Here is a 25,007-nt window from a genome sequence, read left to right as displayed (position 1 = left end):
CAGTGTTCTCACATTATTAACATTCCACTTACGAGCTTTCAGAATAGGGCCCTATGCCTGACGCCGATTCAGCACTTTCTGCATTTCCAGAACTTACAGCAGGCACAGCCAAACCACTGCCATTGTTACCATTGCAGCATGTTTCCTAAGCCATTTTGTTTACTAAACCAGTACAGTATGTCTGAAAAGCCCAGAGACTGCTAGTAAGAAACAGCGTATAATTACTATGGAAACTGAAACTGAAATAATGTCAAACAAGGTAAAAAAAAAAAAAAAAAAAAAAAAAAATCTTTCTGTTCTTAATCTTCTGGAGTGAATCAGAGTAGTTGATAGGAAAATCACTTTGCAAGATGAGGGTCCTCTGTTCAAATCTCACTGCTGCTTTAGTAACTTTGACCTCCAGTAAAAATGCTTAAAATGTTTTAAAAATTGTAACTGGTGCAAAATAAAATGAACAAAAGGATCAGTTAAATAATGGTTCATAATAATGTGAAGAAATTACTGTATGCAAATGTACTTTTTGTTCTCAGCTGCGTCATCAGTATGTTCGATAGTCATATGATCTGGGTGAGGTAGATTTTGGACTACAGCCTCCACTCAGAGCAGGTTATTTTCAGCTTTAAGAATAATATTCATAAAGTGCCACATCAAAGCGGTTTGTGCACAGCACCACCCACCCATTCGAAGTAACCACTTATCCAGCAGGAGTCTCACGATCCAGGTCTTTTTCCAGGAAGCTCACAGCAGAAAACATCCTGGATGGATACTTGTGTTACGTGGCACTCGCTCCCCAGTAAACCAGAGGACCATGTTTCTGGACTGTAGTAGTGAACTAGAATATCAGAAAGAAAACCATGCAACACAGGATGAACTTTGGTCTTGGGCCAAATTCTGAGCTTGGGTCAAATTCAAACCCTCAACCCTGAACCAGTATGTACAAAATATGAGCTCATCCTAACATGAGAATATTACAGCAAACAATAAATATTTCTAATACTGAATTACCGACAAAGCAGCTGAGCTGATGCGGCTATTATTTCAGCTTGATACACATCAAATCACACTGCATGTTAATGTGGGTGACATTAATATAAAAGAATGAAATATTATTTGGGTTATTTTATCCCATGTTGCCTTAACTGAAGGCAGGAGATCTCATTAATAATCAATCAAACTGAAGAAAAATCTGCTCTATTCACCAGCTCACTTCATCATTTGTCTTGAGGAAAAAGCTATTTATAGACTATAACCTGTTTTTCCATGATCAGGCCGGTTTCTTTAATCCACTCTGCTTGTCCAGATTTTCTTCTGTTAGGTACCTTATGCTGGTAATAATAAGGGTGAAGGAACACCAGTCAAAATGACATTTCGCTAAGAAGGGAGGTCAAAGGAGCAGCTCTCCTCCATTGTGCTTCATTGCCCTGTGTCTATATTAGCTGTATTGTATCTGAATGTCCTACGCAGAGCCAGGCAGCCTGGAGGAAGAATAAAAATCCACCAACTGAAACTGAAACAATTGTCCATTACTTATATAAAATAATCATTCAGTGAATGTCTTGGGGACAAACATGTTTGAACTCATTCAATTCTTATTCTGACACTATTTTTTTTTTTTAAATTTAAGATTCATATACAGTGTTACTAATCTGGAATCAAACTTCCAATAGATAAATCAGCAATTTAAATGATAATTAACAATGCCCTTTGTTAATCAGCCTTTTGCAAACCATATTAGCAGAAGACATGTTGCTATTAGCACCCCTGAAAGACCAGACACTACCCGAATCAGACCCTTCCTCGATGGAACCAGAAAAATACACATCCAAGTCTGAATACAAGATGTGAAATGCATGTCCATGGCCTCAGTCTGAACAGAATACAAAACCTTTACTCACCACATCTCCTAACCAGCAGATGTAAAAGAAAGAGCAAATGCAACATCCAGTAACACTACCATCCTCTGTGAACGTGATCTGCTGAAGCTCAAGGCTTGACTGTAATACTAACCTTGGTTTTGTACACAGAGGACTTCATAAAATACATATTTATTAGTCTGAATTATAAAACACACAGATGTCTTGCAAGGTTTTTCATTTTATAATTCTTTGCTGGGTCATAAAGGTCATAAAGTTCTCTGAAGTTGTTTCTTAACTAGCTGTGTGACCTTTGCCATCACCTCCACCGTAATTCTACAAAATGCTACAGAAGAGGTCTGAGATCTTCATGAAGATCTGATCATAAATCAAAATGATGAATTTTAAAATGTCAGGAGTATTTAGAAAAAATATTTTTACTACAAAAATAGCCAGATGGAACTTGAAAACAGAAACAGTCTGGGGAGATGGAGACACGTGCCCCCCCCCAACCACAGCAGTGACTTGACTTTCAAAATAGATCAAGGATTTTTTTTTTTTTTTTTTGTTTTGTTTTGTTATATTTAGATCTGCTGTAGGTTCAGGGCATATTGATCAGATGCACATAAATCTATTGATGAATTCAAAATACGCTTAGGCACACACAAAGAGCAACAGGAAGCAAGTCCACTCCCACACAGGTTTCTCCATACATACAGATGAATAGAGAAAAAACAGAAGTGTAAATCGAAGAATTTCTATTCCCAGTTTTCTTTGCACAGGGGTACCAAAATAAGGAAATGAACAAACATTGATTTGACTCTTCTCCATCTGTTTCTAATAAACAAGTATGACCAATATGGGGATTCCTAACGCTGAAATTTTTTTCCAAGGTACTTTACTTTAGAGACAGCTGAGACCCGCTGATGCTGGTCTTCCATTAGACCACAGAGAGCGGGGAATTCAAGATTATGGAGTTTCTCAAAAGCAACTGAAAGTGGTGCTTGAGGAGAACAGTGAGCTGCTGGTGAGGAAGGCATTGGGCCTTTCATCTCCTGCCATGTCCTTCTCTGGAAGAGAATGGAGGCTGCCGGAGTTTCAACAGCATCGCGGCCACACCAGCGTATCCATGGCTGGAGAGGATAAGAGGAATGCAGCATTTCCCCCACTCATTGTCTACAAGGGGTGAAGTGCACCTGTGAGATTACCTCGCATCCCTTGGGAGAAAAAAATCCACAGATTTGTTTCCTTTCTAGAATTGTCTCTGTGATTTCTATAAAATACCAACTGTTCTAATTATTCAAAAAACGTTTTTAAAATAAAAAATAAGGAATACTATTAAACTACGAATTGTGACTACATCTCAATACCCTCACCAAATCCCACCAACTGCGCTCGCTTTATGTGAATGACTGCAGTAACAAATATCCAACTCATCATAACTACATAACAATTGTATTATAACAGTACCAGAGTCAGCTGTACATCTTGATCATCTGTGTTTTATCTATATTGTCCTGTTTATTTACATGTAACATACACTCTGAATTATCACTTGTAGACAAGCACACACACACACAGATATGCACATACATATGTGCGAGCACACACACAATGCTTGAAGTCTACCCATCTAGAATAATTTAATTAGTCATAACTTTATATCTCCTTAATTGGCAATTTTGCTACAGGCTATAAAGTCTTGTAGATGAATCTCTGACAGTCACCCTTGGTATCCTTTGAAGCTAATAAATCAATCGAAGTTTGATTCAAGCAACCGAAACAGGAACAAGGTGGAAAAAGTCAGATTAGGCATACTCTCTGAATTTCTGCCTAATAAAGTGGTTAGGAGTTTAGTTAGTGGCTCAAGGCAGAAGTATTTCAGGGATAACATCGAGAACCAGAACAGATGGAAAGTTTTTCTATTTCAATCCACCCCCCTCTCTCTCCCAGCCTCCAACCCCCATCCATTTGGCAACACAGCACTCTGATGAATCAGCCATGACAAGGGTGGAACAGGGGAGGAATTAGGAAAATAACAATACCGCCAGAGGTGAAAAAAGCTGAATATGCTGCACGCAGATAAACAGATAACCGGCAAAAGCGCCCGGCCGCAGGTGGATAAACAGACTGCCAAAGATGAGGAATAACTCCGGGAAAGCAGCCCCTAACACACACCGACAAGCACACCACACTCCGAAATAGCAGTGCCCAGTGCCACCAAGCAACCGGGCTAAATTTTTCACGAGTTCCTCTTGTTCGCTTGCTAACAGGAAGGTTTCGTTGGTTAGGAGCAGTCATTTTTTTGAGATGCTGTCAGTTCAGAATTTTTTTTTTTAGGTCAAGTATGAATCTCCTTGATTGAGGGCTGGGAGCCGGTGGTACTGCAAACAACTGCAGCGGGTCTTGTTAATATGATGTCTTGCTAGAAAGGTCTCTGCTACGGACTTATTTTCAGTCCAGTACCGTTTCCTCCATGGCAGGGATCTCAAACTCAGGTCCTGGCAGGCTGTGGGTCTCGCTGTGTTTCGTATTAACCCCTTCCCAAGGATTAGTAAGTTTTACAAAAACGAATATACAGGACTGCAAGATTACCATGCCTATTAAATTACCAGGGCCAGTACATGATAAAAGCACACCTGTGCGAATTCACTCAAGTGCCCTTAACTTGCACTGAATAGTTTATTAATTTAATTAATTTAATTAATTTATTTATTTGCTGGGTAAGATACTCAAATCTACTGCAGTGTACACAGAATTTGAACAATTCAAAAATAAAAATAAACATGAACACGCATGTTCTGTATGATTATTTCACTATTTGCTATAATATGAACATCTAAAGGGTAGTGTAGTGGTTAGTGCTGCTGCCTTTGGATCCAAAGGTTGAAGGTTTAAGTCCCAACTGTAGTACTCTTGAGCAAGGTACTTACTCTAAATTACCCAGCTGAACCAATGGGTAAATATTTGTGACTTAACACTGTAAGTTACTTTTGAGAAAAGTGTCAGCTAAATGAATAAATGTAATAACCTCAAAAACAGCGCAGAGGTTAAAAACTGCACTCTCTGGACTTGAAGGCTGCAAATTCGAATCCCACATCTTGCTGAAGTAGCTACTCTTGAACAAGGTACTTGCCCTAAATTGCTCCAGTAAAAATTATCCATATGTATAAATGGGTAAATAGTGTAAATTGCTTACAATGCAAAGTGTTCTGGAAAAAAAGCATCAGCTAAATGAATAAATATATGTGAAGAGCATGAGTACACGCAGGAAGCCTGGGCAATACTTGTGTGGGACTAGCTGGACAGATGAGTGAGAGTACAGTGACACACAAGTGTCCTACATCTCTGGGAATTGTTGAGGAAGAGCTGGGAACACACAGCACCTAATTAGCAAGTTTCCAGCAGAAAAACAAAATGGCTTGTGGAAAAGACCATCCTCCAGCAAGCGGACTCAAACATCCGACTAGTACTGCATGTCCAACCCCGGCAGAGGTGGAATGACAGCTAGCCATATGTTGTGTAAAATCCCCTCCTGTGAACCTTCATCACCAGCAGTGTTGAACAAGGTGGTTAGAATAAAAAGCTGCCCCTGATCAATAAGGAACCACTTGGCCTGTAGTGGGGTTACACTGCAAAGAATAAACCCCATTACTCTGACATACCACCCCCATGCAGCCCATCTCAAACATATCTAAAGGGGCATATAATCAGAGCTATGTCAACATCCTTGTATGGATTAAATAGCTTACTATTCTGTACAGTAGAGACACAAATAAAAGGAAAAAACACTGAATATCATCAAAACGGAATATCAATGTGCAAAAAAGTATGTAAAGGTCAAATTCAAATAAAAGAAATATACCCAGGGCCAGCTATAAAGAATTATATGTGAAATATATAACAGTATACACCTGTGCTTTTAGTAGAAAAATAAACAGCATGAATACTATTCAGAAAAAAAGCCATTGTTAAAGAGCAAAATTACTTTTAGGTTACTTTTACAGCATGGCAAAGACAAAAGATTCACCATATGACAAAAAAATGAAGTCCCAGCAACACTGCCGGTTTTCAGTGTTACAGACTGTGCTAGAGTAAGTTTATATTAAAAAGTCTTAACTGAATCTTTCAGGAAAAAAAAAAAAAATCAGAAAAGTAATGAAAGAAGCTATCTGATCTCCCCATCTAAAGTGGCTGAATTCTTACATACACGGTTAAATATGAAAGACAAGCGTGGTAATTTTGAGCACCATTCGGGAAGGAGAAAAAGCACCATTACTGTTAGCTAACCAAGACCAATCTGAGGAATCCCTGTGAAAACACCATCTTTTGACTTGGCTTTTTCATCAAAAAAAAAAAAAAAAAAAAAATTCACAGAGGCACAAACATAACATTTAATTTTGTATCTCTATTGACTATGACATTCTATAAAGCTAAGCCAACTTGGCTTCTTACCAATCCATAGTTCAGCAGATGTTTAATAAAAACCACATTTTTTATTCATATCAGCCTAACTGTAATTATTTCATTTATACGCAGTAACAGTTTGTCAGTTGTAGGGTAGGTAATACACTCCATATTGGTAACGCGCACTTTTGTGTCGTGACCACATCACCATCCCATTGTGCATTACATTCCAATTGCACGTCCAGTTCTGGTCTGACTCCTTACTTGTACGTTGCCATGTGCAGCTTATACAGATGCACAGCAGTCTCACAGTGAAGCAGTACTTGATCACCATGTTTTATTCACACTTGCAAAAGCACATCTCGTTAGGAGAGGCACACTGAAGGCAGAGAGAGCCTCGGGTTCGTCCAGGGACTGCGGCCTTTAAATTGTTAATAACCTTTCATTGTGAGAGAGAAGGCGGGGATCGACCGCGGAGGAAACGCAAGGAGTCTGATGACAAATTTGCCTTGGGCACTACCTCAAATATTAACGTTGGACACAGGTGGAGGGCTTCTGTCAAACTGGGGGAGCTAAAAATAGAGAAATCTTATGACTAAACAGCACTTTATAAGTATAAAGGGGCAAAAGACACATCTGTAATTATGCCATGCACTTCATTTTGTTCTTTTAATCTGGTCTTGATGCAACATAGTTTGCTAAGGATCATAGAGAATATTGGTGGTCTTCGTAGCTCGGGTAGATGGTTGAGGTGTTCAGTTGTTTGCCGAGCTTGGCATTCAGGTTGCAAATGTTTCGTCACCAGTCGAGGTGACATCATCAGTGCACAAGTTGTGTGATTTGTGTTGGATGCTTCCTCCTTTATATATGGTTTGATGGGTGGGATTGCCTGAAGCTTGGATGTGATTGGTCGGTTTCATGTGACCTTAAGCATGAGCAGTTCTTCTGACTTCTGATTGGTCAGTTGCTGGTTTCAAACTGGAACCGGTTTGATACCGGTTAGGTCCTCGTTGGTCCTTGCATCGTATTGGCTCGTAGATGGGGTCCAGTTCAATATGTTCAAACATGTTCAACCTAAATGCCAAGCTCGGCGAACAGCTGAACACCTCATAGTTTGCTAAAAATACATGGAGTGGTACATAAACAATTATTTCCGATTATTTTAGACAGTATATATCTGACAGCACTTTCGATGGCTAGTAAAACAATCTGTGCTATTTTATCATAAAGTTGTTTTAGTGAACATCATATTCTGTTGATCACTGGCTTATTTTTCTAACTGTACACAACTGCAGTAATTACACAGTACATACTACACACACAGTATATACACACAAATCACACATATCTAAACAAAATATTGGACATGCAATACAGAAAACACTCAAAAGTATACTGTTATTCCATAAGTCTTATGAAGCTGAGTACCAATGAATACCTAAGTATACCTACATGTCAGTTACAAAATTAAGACATTCAGTACTCAAAAATCCACTTACTACACTTAACAACTGTCCGTGTGCCTGAATTACTTTTGTACAGTAAAACTGCAAAAAATTATGTTGCAAACTGAGCTGTGTTGAAAATCATGACAGTATATGCCAAACAAGGAAGAACTGCATTGAGAAAGCAAAACTAAAATAGACAGTATGCATAAGTTTGCAAAAAAACTGCCTCCAGAATTATGGCAGAATTGAATCAAGACCTCTACAACCCAGTCTCACCAAAATCTGTACACTGTGAGCTTTTGAAAGCTGGTATTTGTGGTGAAACTCCTCTTTAGAAAACTGCTTGCATCTAACACCAGTGTTCAAAAATGCATAACGTGGAGTAATGAGCACACTACACCTAGAGCCCAGAACAGTGGAAAAATATTATATGGTCTGCTGAGTTATATCATTTTACCTACATTACTACATTATGGGTTCATGATTGGAGAAAGACAAAAGATGACTTCAACCCAAACATGTGAAACATGGTGGTACATCGGTAATTGTACTGCACTGGAGCCAACCTTATGCAAATCTTTGCTACCGTAGTTTGATCAGTCAGGCAGACTCAATTAAACACCAAATAGAAATTTTACATCATCCTCAGAAATTATGAAATTATGTATAAAGCCATTACCAACATCGTCTCAATTATTAATGGAATTCTTTTAAATCTTAAGCCTCTTGTGTAGGAAAGACTATTTAAACAGAGAAAAAAATCCATTATTAAATTGGGTTCCTTGATAAATGGAGATTCAAAACTATAGACATCTATCAAACCTAGAAAATAAATTTTCTTAACTTAATTATTTTCTCTTAATCCATATGCTGCCTCAGCTACACGTAGAAAACATATGCATATGAGGTTCTCACTTCAAAAGCATCTATAAATCTCAGAGCCCAAGAGAGACACAAAATTCCATGGTCTGTCAACATGAGTCTTTCTACAGAAGAAAAATCCCAGTCAATAGTAACTTTGCAAATCCACAACTTCATTGCATTTCTGCTTGAAAATACAATAGAAGTCAATAGTTTCCAAGGAAAATTAATCTGTGTATGTAAAATGACATTTTCATCTAAACTGGATTTGCTCTCATCCTCTGAGACACAGAACTACCCCACCATTTGTAATGCAATAGAACTATATCAACAGAAAATGCAAACCCTAAGGATTTGTTAAAATATATACACATACTACAATTTGAAGTAATTTAGTACAAAAGATTCTTCACAAGAATACTGCTCTTACCAAGTGTACCATCCATGACACAAAATACATTTTCCATGACATTCTTGTTATGGCTTATTCTCAAAAGGATCAATTAAGAAAATAAAAAGATAAAACTAATTAAAATGTGCCGCAATAATTTATATCTTTGCTCTATTTATTTTTATTGGTCCATATCAGCAAAAACTTTTACCCTTCTCCGTGTCCATCTGCGTTAATCAGATATTGTACATATAAATGAATTCCACATAATTACCACAACTAATGTTCATCTCAACAAGCAGCAAAAAGAACAGAAGTTCTGAGTTAAATGCAATACAGTTAAATTAATCACTGAATACAGGATGAAGGCAGGGAAATTATTGAGATAAAACTGCCATCCTCATCCATCAGTGTAACATGGCACTAATTCTGGATTTACAAACCAAAAATATAGTTTTCACTTTATTGCTCTAAATGCATACATACATAGGTGATAGTATTTCTGCTGAAAATAACTGAAAATCAAAACACTGAACTCTTTATACTGGTGAAAATGAAAAAGTATTGTCCAAACACAGTCAGGAAGTCAGTCACAGTCAGGGACAGCTGATAGTGTAGGGGTTAGAGCTACTGCTTTTAGACCCAAAATTTGCAGGATCGATCCCCACCTCTGGCTGTAGTACCCTTAAGCAAGGTATTTACACTAAAATTGCTCCAGTAGAATTACCCAGTTGTATAAATGGGTAAACAACTGTAGGGAGAATAACACTGTAAGTCATTTTTGAGAAAAGTGTACTGTAGATGTAGCTAGTACACAAACTTATTCACCACGGAAAAATAACACAAAGACAGTCATCGTGGCATAAAATGAGGCCCTGCAAACGTTCTGTACCTTTTTCTTAGATGTCTGAATGGGAACAAAGGAATCCACTAAAACCCATCAAGACTGTCACTGCTTTATATCTCAATCCATCCCCTATGCTCAACAAAGAAATATTTGCATTTCTGGTAAACTGAACACCAGCACTCTAAAAAACAATGGTCTACAGCTGATTGACAATGGACAAAAATTTAAAATGGTCTCTCAGCGTGGGGGCTCCTTTGATAACTATGAATTTCCTTGTGGGGGGAAAAAAAAGACTAAAAGCTTCTACAAAAAAAAAAAAAAAAAATTAGACTTGTTCCAGTTCCTGTACTTTTGTCACTATGTAGACAAAATACTGTCATCATCATCATCAACAATAATGACCACTGCAGCACCTTCTGTCTCATTATCATTATTCATATTTATGCCATGCTTGCTGACAAGGCACATTTACTGTGTGTGGACATATTTGAAATGTCTATTTATATGTCAAAATACACATTTCTTTTCACTTTTCCTCTACCTCCAAGTCGTAGAAATTGTAGTTATCGTGTCAGCTGATATAAGCCTTGATTCACCTGGTGCCAATTTTCTGTTTTGTTTTTAATATTTTTGCACTTATTCTAACCCACATGCAGGAAACCCTCTTAAAATAGTCTATATGTTTAGAATATGAAATATCTTATATAAATTGCATTTTTTTTTTTTTTTAACTTTGCCTGTAAACTGAGTTTGTTACACATGTCTAGAAACTGTTACACAATTAGTGTACTGGCCCATGTACGGTGCCCTCAGTGCTCACCAGCCTTTTGATGACCCTGAGCAATAACCGCTGCTGTCTGGGGTCAGTCTGCATCTCCAGTGTCTGCGCCAGGCTTTGCAGGTTGTCAGGGTGGAGGCACTCGAGGTCATCTCCTCCATAGAGTTGAGACAGAAGGGACAGGCACTGGCTCGCTTCCTCGTAGAGCTCTGGGTCTCTGCTGGGGAGCTGGGAGAGGATCAACATCTGTAACACAGACTTTGTAGCATGAACCACATCAGAACCCATATCTGAACCCACAGGACAGGAGCTATGAGACACCAGAAGTACCTACTGCACCACTGTGTTGGTTAAATTCAATCACTCATCTGGAGCAAGGTCTAATTTTTTTTTGTTTGCAGGCCCAGAGTAACATTGTTGAAATATACGCAGCAGGGCCAAATAAAACTCACGGCCTTTCAGCAATACAATATAAGCACTGGGTTCAGAGTTCCAAGCAGCAAGGGCTCAACCCATCCAACTAACTTTGCTGATTTTTAATTTGTTGAACTGGGGTGATGTGGCGAGGGCAACATGGGGCCATAAAGACAGACTGGTGGGGTTAAGTCATATTTCTATATGTGCAATAGACAGCTTGGCCGGGCTACAGCAAGGAGGAGGAACGGGTGCTATTCGGAGCCTGGATAAACAGTTCCTCGGGGAGAGCTGGCAATGCGATGTGCCCGTGTCACTGTTCTTTGGTGCCATCTGTGCTGTCCGTACCACAGGCAATGTGCTGCTCAAACCCGCAGTTTACAATCTCATCGAGCCTAACCTGTATTCACCAGGGCTGCTGAGGGCCAGGATAAACCATTCCTCTCCTTCATGACCAGGTGGGTGAAAGATCAGCAAGGAAATGCAAATACAGCTCTGCTTTGTATTCTGCTTGAGACCTTAATTATCGACCCATGGTTATCTGAAGGTCAGCACATGTAGCCGTTTAAAGTGTGTCTTTAACTGATCGTTCCCTGAAGATGTCCAACTATAACTGTTTCTCAGAAGCAGGGAATATAAAAGCGTTCCTCCAAATGATTCCCCATGTGTGCCTTCTAACACTGCCCAACTCAGTGAAGCGTGACTGTGTCCATCATAGAAAATCCCTCAACAGTTTTAACTGCTGAAACAGTATAATTATTCTCTGTGGTTTTTTGACCCATACATTTTAGTATCCATCTAGACCTATAGTGATATTTAGAATTCTGTTCCTTTTTGAACTATATTTAAGTATGAACTGTCCATCCATACACTCATTATCAGCAACTACTTGTCCAGAGCAGGGTCTCTGTGGTCTGGAGCATATTTCAGAAACATATGATATGAGGCTGGGTACACCCTGGAGGTAACACCAGTAAAGGGAAATGTAACAAAGTTTTAAAAATAAATTTTACTTCTTTTCAACCTGGAAAATTAAACACATAATTCATTTGCAGGAATTTACTTTAATTTCAGATTTACATAAATCACAACAGGGCACAGTAGCAATTCAGAATACACAAGTCAAGTCTATCTTACATAAAATTTCCTGCACTCACCCATAGAACAACGAATATTCACAAGACCCCTTAGGCCAGACAGTAAAGCTTTAGTGTGGCGGACACAGTTACACGGTATCTTTCCCCTAGGTAAAAAAATTCATGACTCCTCTGTCACTGCTGTGAATAACTAGCTCTTCTTGCATGAAACAGAGAAAGTGCAATCAGTCGGCTCTTTACACCAATTACAGTGAAGATTAAGGATCTTTCAATCGTGTATCAGCTACTCCAGACGTTTGATATTGAAAATAAACTTGCTTGGAAACACAAGGGGACGCTGGACGGTGTACCCCATAGATAAGCCATGTATTTAAACCACGAAAAAATGATAAAAGATGCCAAGAGCAGGTCTCACCATCTGAATGAGCAAGCCGCTGAGCTCTGCCAGTGGCCTGTTGATGAGCAGGAGCTCCTCTGCCGCCTGAATGTCCCCCTTGTCTTCCCCCTTCTGGGACTGCAGGAGAAAGGAGACAGAAACATAACTGGTGAGGACAGATGGGGAAGCACAGCTAGTCAAGAGAGGTTCTATACCACGTTGTCAAAATGTAAAACTGACTAGGAACCAGTAACCACACAAATCAGCTGAGCTTCATACCAGAAAACACTGTACATTTCACAGTCCGGGATACGTGTGTAGCTGATTTTTATCATAAAAAAACATTACAGCTGGAACTGGTATCGCAGTACTATTCATTTACATTTACATTTAATCATTTAGCAGACGCTTTTGTCCAAAGCGATGTACATCTCAGCAAAAGTACAATTTATGCATTATATTAAGAGGAGGAAACATAGCTGCAGACATGAAAGTCTCAAGCAAACCTATTCATTCTCATGTATATCATTACTGCAAAACTGTGATAAATCAGATAAATGTCAATTTTTTAAGTTTAAATGGAAATAGTTGACACAATATAATCAATTCAGTTTATTGTAAAGTCAGCCTGGACACAAAAGATTTGTGATAAACATTAGTTACTAAGATTCATTCTCAAGGTTACAAGTCATTTGCCAAGGAACACACATGATGCCCCACACACACACACACACACACACACACACACACACACACACGACATGGACGTCCAACACATTATATATATAATAAATGTATATTTAAAGTTTGTAGTACACAGCCGTGTGAATATGTTTCCCTCACACATAACACTGCATACAATTAATATTTACTCTGCAGAGTTCTGCAGAACTTACCATAGCCAATTTACCATATTACTAAAGTTTATGCATCCATACATATATTATATATTATAATCTACTTAACCTGACAATACAGACCACAAGACTCTTAAAGAGAGGTAAAAGATCTCACAATAGGTGTTGCACAACACAGCAAGCTGTGAAGAAGAGTTTTCCGTCACGCACATTCACATGGTGTACAGATGGGCTCATGCAAATTCTGAGGAACGCAACTCACAACGGAAGCGTCTTTTTCCTCCTTTTCGGTGACCTTCATTTCTGTTGGGCTGTAATTTTGCGTGGTTCCCACCGAACAGATTCTGATCTCTGTTCAGTATAATGCAGTGCACACAGATGCATGAGACTAGTGGAAACAGTGGAACCGAATACAGGCCAAATTAACTCACTGACAGCTAAAGTGTAAGGACCACTAACTTGAGAAAGGCACAAAAATAAACTTGGCCAGTAGGATTATATGCTATAGAGGAAAATTTTAATTTTTTATAGCTGAAAAATATACAGTACATCTTTTAAAAATCAAGTGTTGAAATATTATGGCTGAGTAACTGTGGAATAATAAAAACATTATATCTCAGAATCCATATACATTGTTCCATCTACTTTCATAATGTTTTTTTTTTTAACCTTCGATATTTCCAGTCCCTAGCCTGCATTTTTGTGCACAGTGATACATGTTCTCCTTAAAAATCCTATGTAGGCTGCTTCAGTCTGAAAAGAACCCAGTGCTGATGGTAGTGTCACAATGAAACGGGGGAGAGCAGTGGGGACCCTCACCTGGAGAGCATACCGCACCACTGCGGATGTGCTCTTTAGCACATTGTGCAGGACATCCAGGAGTGACAGCAGGAGGCCATGGAGCCTCTTTGCCATAGCTTTATCTTCTCGCTCCATACATAGGGCTGCCACTCTGATCAGCCAGCTGCAGATAACCTCCACTAGACCTAATTTAAGGGAACACATAGAACTGTATACATCATTTGCAAAGGAGATAGACGCGATGGGGTACAATGCTAACGACTGCGGCTTGTCCTTCCACTAACACAACAGTTACGTGTCAGTCAACAGTGAACCTGTGACACAAAATTGCCTTTAGTGTGCACTGCTGTTAGGAAATGTATGACTGCCCTGGGATGGATTTGCATCCTGTCCAGGGTGTACCCTGCCTCAAGCACTATGCTACCTAGCTCTAGACTACCAGGGTCCTTCACTGGACTAACAATACCTGGAAGGATGCATGGATGATCTTTATGAGAAATAATTTTAAAGCAGTAATTGTGACCTACTTGTACAAATGTAGCATCACAGTACAAATTATGAAAATGCACACAAAAATGCTGTTTTTCATTGCAGCAACACAAGATTCAGAATACTTGGGGAAAAATGAATATTTAAACACTCTTGAAATATTAACTGCAGATGCATGAATGTTCAGAAGTATGGTATAACCTCTGTAGCTCCATGTTCTTTTCCTGACCTGCCATCTACGATCACGGTAAGCATTTTGACCCATGTATGAAATGTGACAGCAGTTAATGTCCACCCACAGAAAATAGCTCTTCACATCTCAAAAATAGCAAATATGTCTAATTTTCAAAACTTGACGGTTATGAAAGCAAAGTAAAATGCATGCCATTTACTGGATTCCTTTAAGTGTTACAATACAAGACAGATCTTAAAGGTCAGTATTTTCTGTGGTATGGAGTTTTCTAATCTTTTGTGATGTGTGCTGTGTTCCAAATAAATCAGCGTAACTACCCCATGCTCTTTTTCAGGTGGTCTAGAGTGGTCGGTCTTAAGTAACTCTTGTTTACATTTCTATTTAGTTCAAAAGGGGAAATTACTTCAAAACCAGCAACCTTTCAACATCATCAGCAGGATGCAGATAAAATGCTGAACACAAGAGAAAAATGTGGACTGAAGACGACAGGGCTAATGGACAAACACCGCAAAGCTCCGAGCTCTCACCTAAAGAGTCTCCGTGTCACATCTCCAGCTCAGGAACTTGCCTATCACAGCAGTCATCTCACACATTCCCTATTCTCTTTCTCATGCCTGCCTTCCTTGTCTACTGGCTCGCAGCCATGCAGGAAGGAGACAATTAGAAGGGTTTTCTTCACCTCCTGCACACCGCTGCAGAGAGCGAAACACTGAGATAGTGTTAATTGTCAGGATTATATTTAGCGCTGGGTCAACAGTTTCCAGGAAGCTGGACCTGATTTACTCATAATGATGCTGACTCCTCTAAAAATAACGTGCAAGGAACTCTCCTCCAGTAGGAAGAGCAAGATGGTCTTTTTTGAGTATGTCCTGGAGTGGACTGGGATCTGCCATGGCTGGCAGTTCAGAGGTAAAATATTAGAGTCAGTAATTACATGTTCCATAGAAACAATATAAAAGAATTTAGAGTAGCTCATGCAACTTTGACACTATCAGGTCTTTTGCATGTTTCTGTCCTGTAGAAGACAGGTTTGCTTAGGTAAAACAGCCTAAGACTAAAAAGAGTTGAAAACAGAGGGAAAGGTTAATTTTAAACTGTGATGTGGATTGACTGTCTTCCAGCTAGTCCACAAAGCTGTGACATTAGTTGTGTTTCACCTACAAAATTGTTCTCATGTATCTCCCCTTCTCGTCTCACTCCACTGGCTTCCTATAGCTTCCTGTGTCAAATTCAAGATTTATAGCCTATAAGATGGTCAAAGAATCCTGATACCTACAAGACCTGATCATTCCTTTCACCCCAGCAAGAGCGCCATATGTTCCTCTACCCTTGGTGGACCTACAGATGAGCAGCTCAATCAAAAGCCCAAAGCTCTCGTTTTGGTCTCCAACGTGGTAGAATGATTCCTTCTGTCCCTCAGAATTACTGAAACCCTTTCTGCATTCAAGAATCTCAATTTTTTTTTTTAAAACCCACATCTCTCCTGATCTCTATAACAGCTCCATAAATTTGCATCACACCATCTGGCACAATCACCTTTGTGGCATTTCTTGTCAGACTAAGTCATACTTGTGGAGTGTGGGCTGGTGGTATCACACAAACTAACTGTGCTGCCCAGTTGTGTCTGTATCTAAAGCTCTTCACCTGTTCTGAAATGTACTTTTGTTTACTCTGAGTTTTACATTGCTTCGGAGAAAAGTGTCTGATACAGAATAAAAGTACATGCTGTACAAAAACAGCTCTCTTGTGTCAAAAAATAAACTACAATCTAACCAGAGTTTACAACCTGCACAGAAGCCAGTTACTATGTAGAATAACACCAAAAAATGAGACTGGAACAGAAGAGTGTGTGGACAAGATGAGCTCTGTGTCTCTTCAGACTGTGTCAAAGGTCTGTGTATAATGTACTGACCTGTCTGTGTATTGATTTAACCAAGTGACATGTCAATACAAGAATGTCAACATTCCTTCGTGAAACACCAGACACCCCTCCTTCCGTCTTCACCCTTAAATGCCCCATACACTGCCCTCCTTCAATTGAAACAATGAAAATAAGAAAGAAAGGGAAAAAAAAAAAAACTAAAAACATTCATTGGAAGTAAGGAGGAAAAGAAAATGCAGTGAAAACAGAAATGTTAGCTACAAAGTGTTTGGCCTGGATATTTGTTACTTTGGTCTTTCAGGTTTAATGTGACATCCTGTTTATCACTCAGTTTGTCGTCTCAGACAGAAAACTGCCTGTGTCACTTTGTCACATTGCCTGCAACTGGCTGTGAGGACTGAATCAGTGGTGTCATCTCTTATTCTTTGGCACAGCTTTAGCAAACTGCGGATTATAACAGACATAATACACTGGACTTGTTCAAGGTCTCATCAACCTGGACAGAAATTCTTCCGCGCAATACCAGCCCCTGTAAGGCAGACAAAAAAAAAGAAGCCTCCATTCCTTTGAGGTTTGGTGGCTGTGGGAGGTAACAGTCAGATGTATAGAAGCAGTGTCTCTACAGTAATGGCATTAACAATCCTTAATTACTAACATGATTACAACTTACAATGGCTAAGTAACTTTGTTTTATAGACTCTTTCACCGGCGATGTCTGTTTCCAAATACACATGAATGGCTCGAAAACCTTACAAACCAGAAAAGTTACCCACCAATATAAATATGTATCCAACCTTTTTAAGCTCTCTATGTTCTCGTCTAGCATATGTGTTTTTCATTAATCACCTTACTACATGTACTGACAACACTAAAGTGAACGCTACACAATACTATGGGCATCCATAATCAGTAACTCAGAATTGGAACCCACTTCCAAACCCATAGCTAAAGAGCTGTGGGACACCAGTGCTACCTGCAGTGGCACCTATACTGTAGAGTATGTCCTAAAATCATATCATCTGCCAGCATTCTTATCAAGGTGATTGTGGGCTTTTTACCTAAGAGTAGTATAGAACGATTTGCAATGCTCTAAACATCGCTTCAACCTGTGTGTCTCAGACTGTCAGTGTATTAGACTCAAAGGGAACCTTTCAGAGTGGAGCTGCAGTACGAGAGGACTCGCTACACCCTGTTGAGTACATACCCTGCTGGTAGAGAGGCCGCAGGCGGACATCCTTTTGTCCAGTTAGGTTGCTGAGCAGGGCCATGGCACTCTGCACAGTGGTGCCCAGGGGGTTGCCCTGTTGTTCCTGAAAATACAACATCGGAACACAATGAGCAAGGTTGAGAATGCTGTTGGCTCATTAGCTGGTGGAATGGTGGCTGTAAAGGACAAGAACTTCTGTGCAAATCCCATGAGGGACATGGCACAGTTGAGAGCAAGGCATTTACCCTAAAATTACTTGTGTTAAATATGAAGCAATATGAATGAATGAATTTGTGAGTTGCTTTGTATAAACTGCTCTGCTAAGCAACCAAACTAATAACATCAAAAATAAAAGTCATAACCAGCAGCCTTTAAAAAACATTGCTTATCTGGCCAAACCTTTATAAAATTCAGTATTTAATTTTATAACTATGTATGTGTGAAGTGCAACAAATTATACAGGCCTTGAGCATTTATAGCTAAATTTACAGGGAAACACACACAATAAACATTTTAAAAGGCCAATATATAGACGGATAGAACACGAGAGTGAAATGCATGACCTAATCTATTTTACATTTCACATGGACACTGTCTCAGTAACTGAGCAAAGAATAGAAATGTCCAACACCACGGTACACCCTCCGTCACAAGCAGGTGTTGGTATGCAGAAGCTGGACGAACATTCAGACCCCGGAAAAGAGGAATACACATACACCATTCCAGAAGCGAGCTCTTTCCCAAAGCAGTTCAAAGAGAAATTTGAGTTTGCACTTAATTTATTCAACTACCTGACGCTTTTCTCTAAAGCAACATACAATTATTAATCTAACTAGCTGACACATTTATCCAAGGTGACTTACAGCACTAGACATACCGCACTGAACTCCCTGCAATCTTTCTCAGGGAGTGTAACACTCTCACACACACTATAGGCAATTTAGAGTTTTCAGTTCACCTGGAAAGTGTTGTTGTGAGAAAAACTGGAGAAGATTGGAACCCACAGCCACACAACAGCCCAGGAGCTGTGAGGCACCAATGGTACCTGCTGTTCCAATGTGCCACCCAAGTTTTTTCAGTATACTTAGTAGCAATTTACAAAAACACATGTAAGCCCACTTTTTCGGAAGCTCTACGAAGAACTATGAATAAACAAACCTGAACTACTATGAATACAGAAACTCCACAGCCACTGCTCAGCAGCCAGAAGTAAGAGAGAAAATTAATGATGAAGCAGATGTTTTGTCTTTTTTCCAATGGAATCATGTTGTGCATGACATGGGACTGCTGTTATCTAGCCAAGGGTGCTGTCCCTTGGAGCCCTCTGTTCTTCATATCTCTGTGCTACCGGCAAGTTGTCTCGTACAAACTGTTTCAGCACGTGCCCTTTGAACTCAATAAGATGTACACCATCACCGTTCCTGTATTTTGGTAGTTTTCCATTTGAAAATATGTATGAATATTTATGTCCCTTCCCTTATACCATAACACACACACACAATATAAATATTGATAACATGCATTGTTCAGGGAGCTTCTTTTTGGAGTTGTTGCCCAGCATGCTGTTTGTAAAGATACTTTTCAGATTGTGTGTATTCGAACCAAACTCCATGCCATGAGATCTTAATGTGACAAAAAGAGTGCTATCTTATAGGATGGGTATATTTGGTGTTCCTCTCTACAGCATTCAACCAATTCTGGTGCTTTGTAGTTTCCTGTTACTAATTATGCTTGATTGAGCTGTCAGATGAATCTTTTTTAAGTTTTGACAGATCTTGACATTTCTGAACTATTTTCCATAGGCATTTTCTACTGCTGAAAAGAGGTTTCTTAAAAGCATGTTTATTGCTGACCCTTTAAAAACAAGTATATATTAAGATGAGCTCTAAGGGAAAACTGGCTGCTGCGAATATTGTGGGATATGTGGAGAACCTTCTTCTCTGTGCAGATCAATTCGGCATGCAGAGCTAACATACAGTCAACGAGAGACGTGACAGATCATTTCAAAGTACCCTAAAACATTTGGGATTGATTTTCACTTTGCATGTCGAGATTAAGGGTGAAATGTGAAGACTGGAGAGTGGGGGGTAGAAGTTAAGTTCATATCAGGGAACGCTATGCTGATTCCTGGTAGCCGTGAAAATGCAGCTTGGGGGAGCTTTTAATCAGACAGCTGGTGGAGAAGGAGGAGTGTGGGGTGATAAGAAACATAATGAATTGTCAGGATACAGAGGAAGACAGGAGAGAGAGGGCAAACCGCAGGCCTGCAGACTGCAGACACACGGAAAAGATGGGGGTAATCAATGGCAGACTTAATTACAGGCTAAGATGCTGCTCCAAGACCTCTTAACAGCTTTATGGACTGCTGGGGACAGATGGCTCTGTGGCCTGGAGAATTTCATCCAGGCTCATCAGCCCAGGGGGGGAGAAGCCATGTATTTTTATCAATATTTTATCAATAAATATACAAAACCCACCAGTATTATATGAACTAATTAAAAAAAGAAAAAAAAAAAAAACTGATTCTGAGAAGGATGAGTAGGATTTTAAATATAAAAAAGAGAAAATGTATTTTTATCTAAGTGGCTTGGAAATAAAAACTGGCACATTAACAGTGCTAGGTTTAATATCTCCACCCTGAGACAGGACATACACACATGCACAGACACACACACAAAGTAGGTGACACAAAAGCCCACACTGACAGATTAGAATTCCCGCAGGAATTGAAATTCGTGTAGCTGAAAAACTGTCAACCTTAAAAGTATACTGGTGGAGGCAATCACTCCATTTTCCACTCTCTCTTATCAATTCTGTAATGTGGTTATTTTGCCCATTTCCAGATTTGATTCAAATTTAGATATTACTCTTGATCTGCTGAGCCTTGAGCTCCTGTCAGCTGAGAATTGTGCAGATTAACAGTGTTGTACTGCACCTTAGGTCAAAGTAATTATTACAGGTTTATTTATGTATAAAATGCCTTTATCCATAATTCACACTGGAATGTTAAAGCTGAACTATGAGGTCATTCTAACATATCATGTGTTTTATTAGAGTTAAGTAGTGGCAATTGGCTTTCCAAACATTAGTAGTAATTGCAAGACACATTCACAGATTTATATTTGGATTCGGAAGGTCAAGTAATAATATTTATGGTCCATGATCCTAATTATGCACCCATAAGAAAAAAAAAGTTGTGATGTAGTCAATGAAACATGTCCATAGTCAGAAGACTGGTGGTCTGGCCTGATGTGCTTTGATCAGATTTGTAACCAGACAGCTTAATGACATCTTTGGTCAATTTATGGAAAATTTTTATTACTGGTAGGTCTTTTGTCCACATGCACTGTGGGAAAAGAGGAAACATTCAAGCTATACCTATATGACTTTTTCCTTTCTCTCACAAATACAAACTGCACAGACCTTGCCTCTGCACTGCACCATTTCTTAGAGATGTTTTTTACTTTCCTCAATGTTGTAGTCTGTCGTAAAATTGCATCTGCGCTCCATTAACTTTGCCCTTCCCAGGTCTCTTCAGACCACCCAATTACACTAGTGCACTAAAAGAACTACAGCACCTGCCTTCGTAATGATCCCATGAGGTGCAAAAAAAAAAAAAAAGAAAAAAAAAGAGAATGGAACTGAAAACCAGTTCATGTCAACATGTGTGAAAAACCACCAAGAGAATCCAATATTGTGCACTAAAAAGGCATGAGAAGGAACATTCATCACAATCCATGAACTGAATTATGACCTAATAGATGAAGGTCTTCCAAAACAAACATAGGCCACATATTTTTATTATAGCCAATAAAAATGGCTGTTTTGTGGTACCAATTTCATTCTGTCATCTGTGCCTTCATAAATTGTTACACCTCAGGTGCTTTTGTAATTGAGAGTGGCTGGTGTGGTTTTTTTATGTTCATTTTCACATATACAACTTTTATCCATGCTAAGACTGTTTCACTGCACAGCCTAGCATGAAAGGCAACAAGTGTGTAGGGGGACAGCACCCTAGTGTCCAAACAGTGTCAGTGAGTGTCCAAAAGCATAAATGGCACTTAGAGCTGAATAACAGGACTTCATAAACCACTTACTGAGATGACTTGAAAGACAACAGGTAGAAGATGACTCTCCTCAACAAGCCTGCAATGGAAAGACACAAAAATTAACTTTACAGTTCTCAGATGCATATTTAATCCTCATTAAGGTAACTGTGTGTGTGATGTTTGCCATTCAAGTGTTGTTTCAGAATAAACCTGTGCTGCCAACATCAGTCAGCTGAAAAGGACTTGTGAATAATTTTCTGATGAAACAGCACTTTACTACAACAAGGCAAAGAATAATGTATCCCTTCACTCGAAATGACTCCCTCCTGTTTTATTGATTACACTTATTGTTTCAGAACCTGAGCTGCTATCTATATGTAAAGCAACTTAAGAAGAAAAATAGAGAAGTCTGGTGAAGTCTGTACAAAAATAAATGCAGAGGAAAATATGTGAATGTTGTAAAATTAAAATCTTTTTTTGACTACCCTTAAAACAGGAGCTGGCTGCAATGTCCCTACAAAACACATTTTCAAAGTAATGCAAAATTTCTGGCAATGACGAGACAAGAATGGTTCTGCTAAAAATGTGTTTTAGATAACAGCAATAAATAGCCCCCACTAAAATAACTACAGATGTTCAACTTCTCTTACATTTATTTTTAGAAATCACCAAAGTAGTCCTAAAGTGGATGTCAACTGCAAACCAGACAGTGAAGTTCAAGTCTGTCAGAAGGAAAGTGGGAACACTGTGCTTGGAGCTGCTGTACTCATTAACATTAATACAGATAACAACATTCCCTGCCATAATAGTCTACGGCAACCTACCAAGTATGATGCACGCTGCCATGCAGTACTGTCATTAGGCTGACAGGTGTCAACATTGTGGATGACAAGGGTCTTGAGGAGTCACAGACATAGTGAGCCTGGCTACACACTCCCCTTCCAGAGAGGTGGCCTGGAGACAATTCAGATGCTAATGGCTCATGTGGCTCACATTTGACAGATCGCTTCCACAACTTGAAACAACCTAGTCTTCCCCTATAATACTCACAGATGACTACATTTATTTCTGCTGTCTTGTTAGTTTGTCTTTGCGTTAAAAAAAAAAAAAAAGTATCATATGCAGTAACCGTCTATACAATAATAAAAACAAGGGCTTTATGAAGTTGAGGATAGTCACATTTATTTTTACTATTTTTAACAGCTGAGAAAAAAAAATCTAAAACTAAAAAAATGATGTGGACACCTACTTGAATAATTCAATACAGCAAATGATTAGTGCTAAGAAGATATGCTACTGGAAGGACCTCCAAGTGGAGCTGAGATAAGAGTCTATACAGAGCCAAAATGCTGTAGACCATTGTGTATCTTCTAAAGATAGCACAAGGTAGACTAAGAAGGGGAGAGTACAAGTTAACTCCAGCCTAGCAGGCAAGACTGGAAATTAGCAGATTTTTCTAGAACAACCTGTGAATGTTTAACATAAACACTTAAGACAAAATATCCAACAAGACATGTTCAATTTACATAGGACAGGTGCAAAATACTGCTTATAGCAGAAGTTTGCAAAATTGCAGACTGACATTTACCATTTTAATATAATTCCAAATATATTCATGCATTTGGCTTGTTGACTTGCATATAACAAAAGAGTTTCATAGAGCAGCGTATGACAAGGCTGAACTTGTAGCACCATGAATGCTACATGAGTGGCATAAAACCCCCATGGAAATGTCCTACATTTTCCTCTGACCTTGACAAGGCGACCTGAGCAGCCCAGCGGACATCACAGAGAGGTGCATGCGGGATGCTCCCGATGGCGCCGTATGCAGTGGGCTGAGACGCAGCCAGGAGCACATACTTGGCTCCAGAAAATCATTAGTAGCTGAGCTTAAGAAACCAGGGCCCAGCTGTCTCGTAGGGCAGCCTGAGGTCAATGCCAGGTCTTCCTTTGCTCTCTAAAAACATATCTGCTACTCATGTTCACACACTTGAAGAAAAGTCACAACACTGCAAACAGACCTTGTTGCTAGGTGAGGGGAATCCACATTTCTTTCATTTAAGCATCCCAAAGGCACAAATGTGCACATGGTTATTCAGGCATGTCAATCGCTTTTCAAATACGTCTTTAAAACTGTAACCAGCAAGCGGAAGGTGCTGCATTGTGTGTTAGCACAGGTGTCCAGACTTAAAAAAGCCCTTGAAGTGCCGACAGGGTGCTTGTACACGCCCTGTTTCTGACAAATCCTTTCTTCTCTGTGGAGCCAAAGTCCTTTCTCTCTACCTCCCTGGGGAGAAGATGTCAGGGCTCAACTGAGAAGCACAGTGGTTAAGGTGGCTCAGCGTGCAATCACCTGAGCAGGTGGGATCATTTCTGCGCTGGGTGTTCTGTTCCTTTAACATTGGAGTCTGGGGGGGATAGGCTTACATGTTGTAGGACTCCAAAATATATCACCTTTTACACATCAAAGGGGCAAGTCAAAACTGTCCCAGTGCCTACAGCTCAGTAATAAAATCCTATTGTTGATGCAGACAAGCATTCAAGAGAACAGATGGGAAATAAATGGCTCAATAGGCAACAGAGTGCTCACTCCTCAATCTTTTAAAATAAATTGCTGAATCATTCTGTTACCTTTTTATACTTTTTGATTAAAATGTAATTTAACACAAATCACTCTGGATAAAAGTGTCCATTAAGACTAAACTAATAGTAACAGTTTGTATATTGTTATCATCATTAACTGTAATGACATTACTGCTGCTACTACTCTTATTAGAATGCAATGCATCAGTGAAAAACGGTAGTAAAATGTTCAAGTCCCATCACTGACCACCGAAAAGCAGATACAGTACTGAAATCAAACTGTTTATAAATTCCATAAACTAAGCCATTCATTTTCCCCTCAGCTATAGAAGGATATAAGTTATTAAGTGTAAACAAAACTTTATTGGTGTTGAAGCCTTACCATATGTTCCTTTCAAGGAGAGGCCATGTCTTAATCCATCCCCATGAGCAAACAGCTTGGTCATACATTAAACAGCCCTCATTTCTAATGGA

At 39.3% G+C, this 25,007-nt stretch overlaps 1 protein-coding gene across 10 annotated transcripts in view; it reads right to left on the bottom strand.

Moving 5' to 3' along the window:
• The window catches only part of ulk4 (unc-51 like kinase 4), a 73,780-nt gene that overhangs the window by 6,158 nt on the left and 42,615 nt on the right, over positions 1 to 25,007 (bottom strand). For 8 of the 10 annotated variants that reach the window (XM_018763083.2, XM_018763082.2, XM_018763087.2 and 5 more), the window contains 5 exons: positions 21,999 to 22,047; positions 17,899 to 18,004; positions 14,149 to 14,315; positions 12,512 to 12,610; positions 10,628 to 10,813 (listed from right to left, as the gene is read on the bottom strand). In XM_018763083.2, the coding sequence (XP_018618599.1) occupies positions 10,628 to 10,813; positions 12,512 to 12,610; positions 14,149 to 14,315; positions 17,899 to 18,004; positions 21,999 to 22,047 (607 nt within the window). Of the gene's footprint in view, positions 1 to 10,627; positions 10,814 to 12,511; positions 12,611 to 13,591; positions 13,718 to 14,148; positions 14,316 to 17,898; positions 18,005 to 21,998; positions 22,048 to 25,007 lie in introns of those variants that run through there. The other 2 variants (XM_018763090.2, XM_029245955.1) reach the window with 2 other exon arrangements.

This window comes from Scleropages formosus, chromosome 18 (assembly GCF_900964775.1).
Source record: "Scleropages formosus chromosome 18, fSclFor1.1, whole genome shotgun sequence".
NCBI lineage: Eukaryota > Metazoa > Chordata > Actinopteri > Osteoglossiformes > Osteoglossidae > Scleropages > Scleropages formosus.
This window is presented reverse-complemented; position numbering and strand designations above follow the sequence as displayed.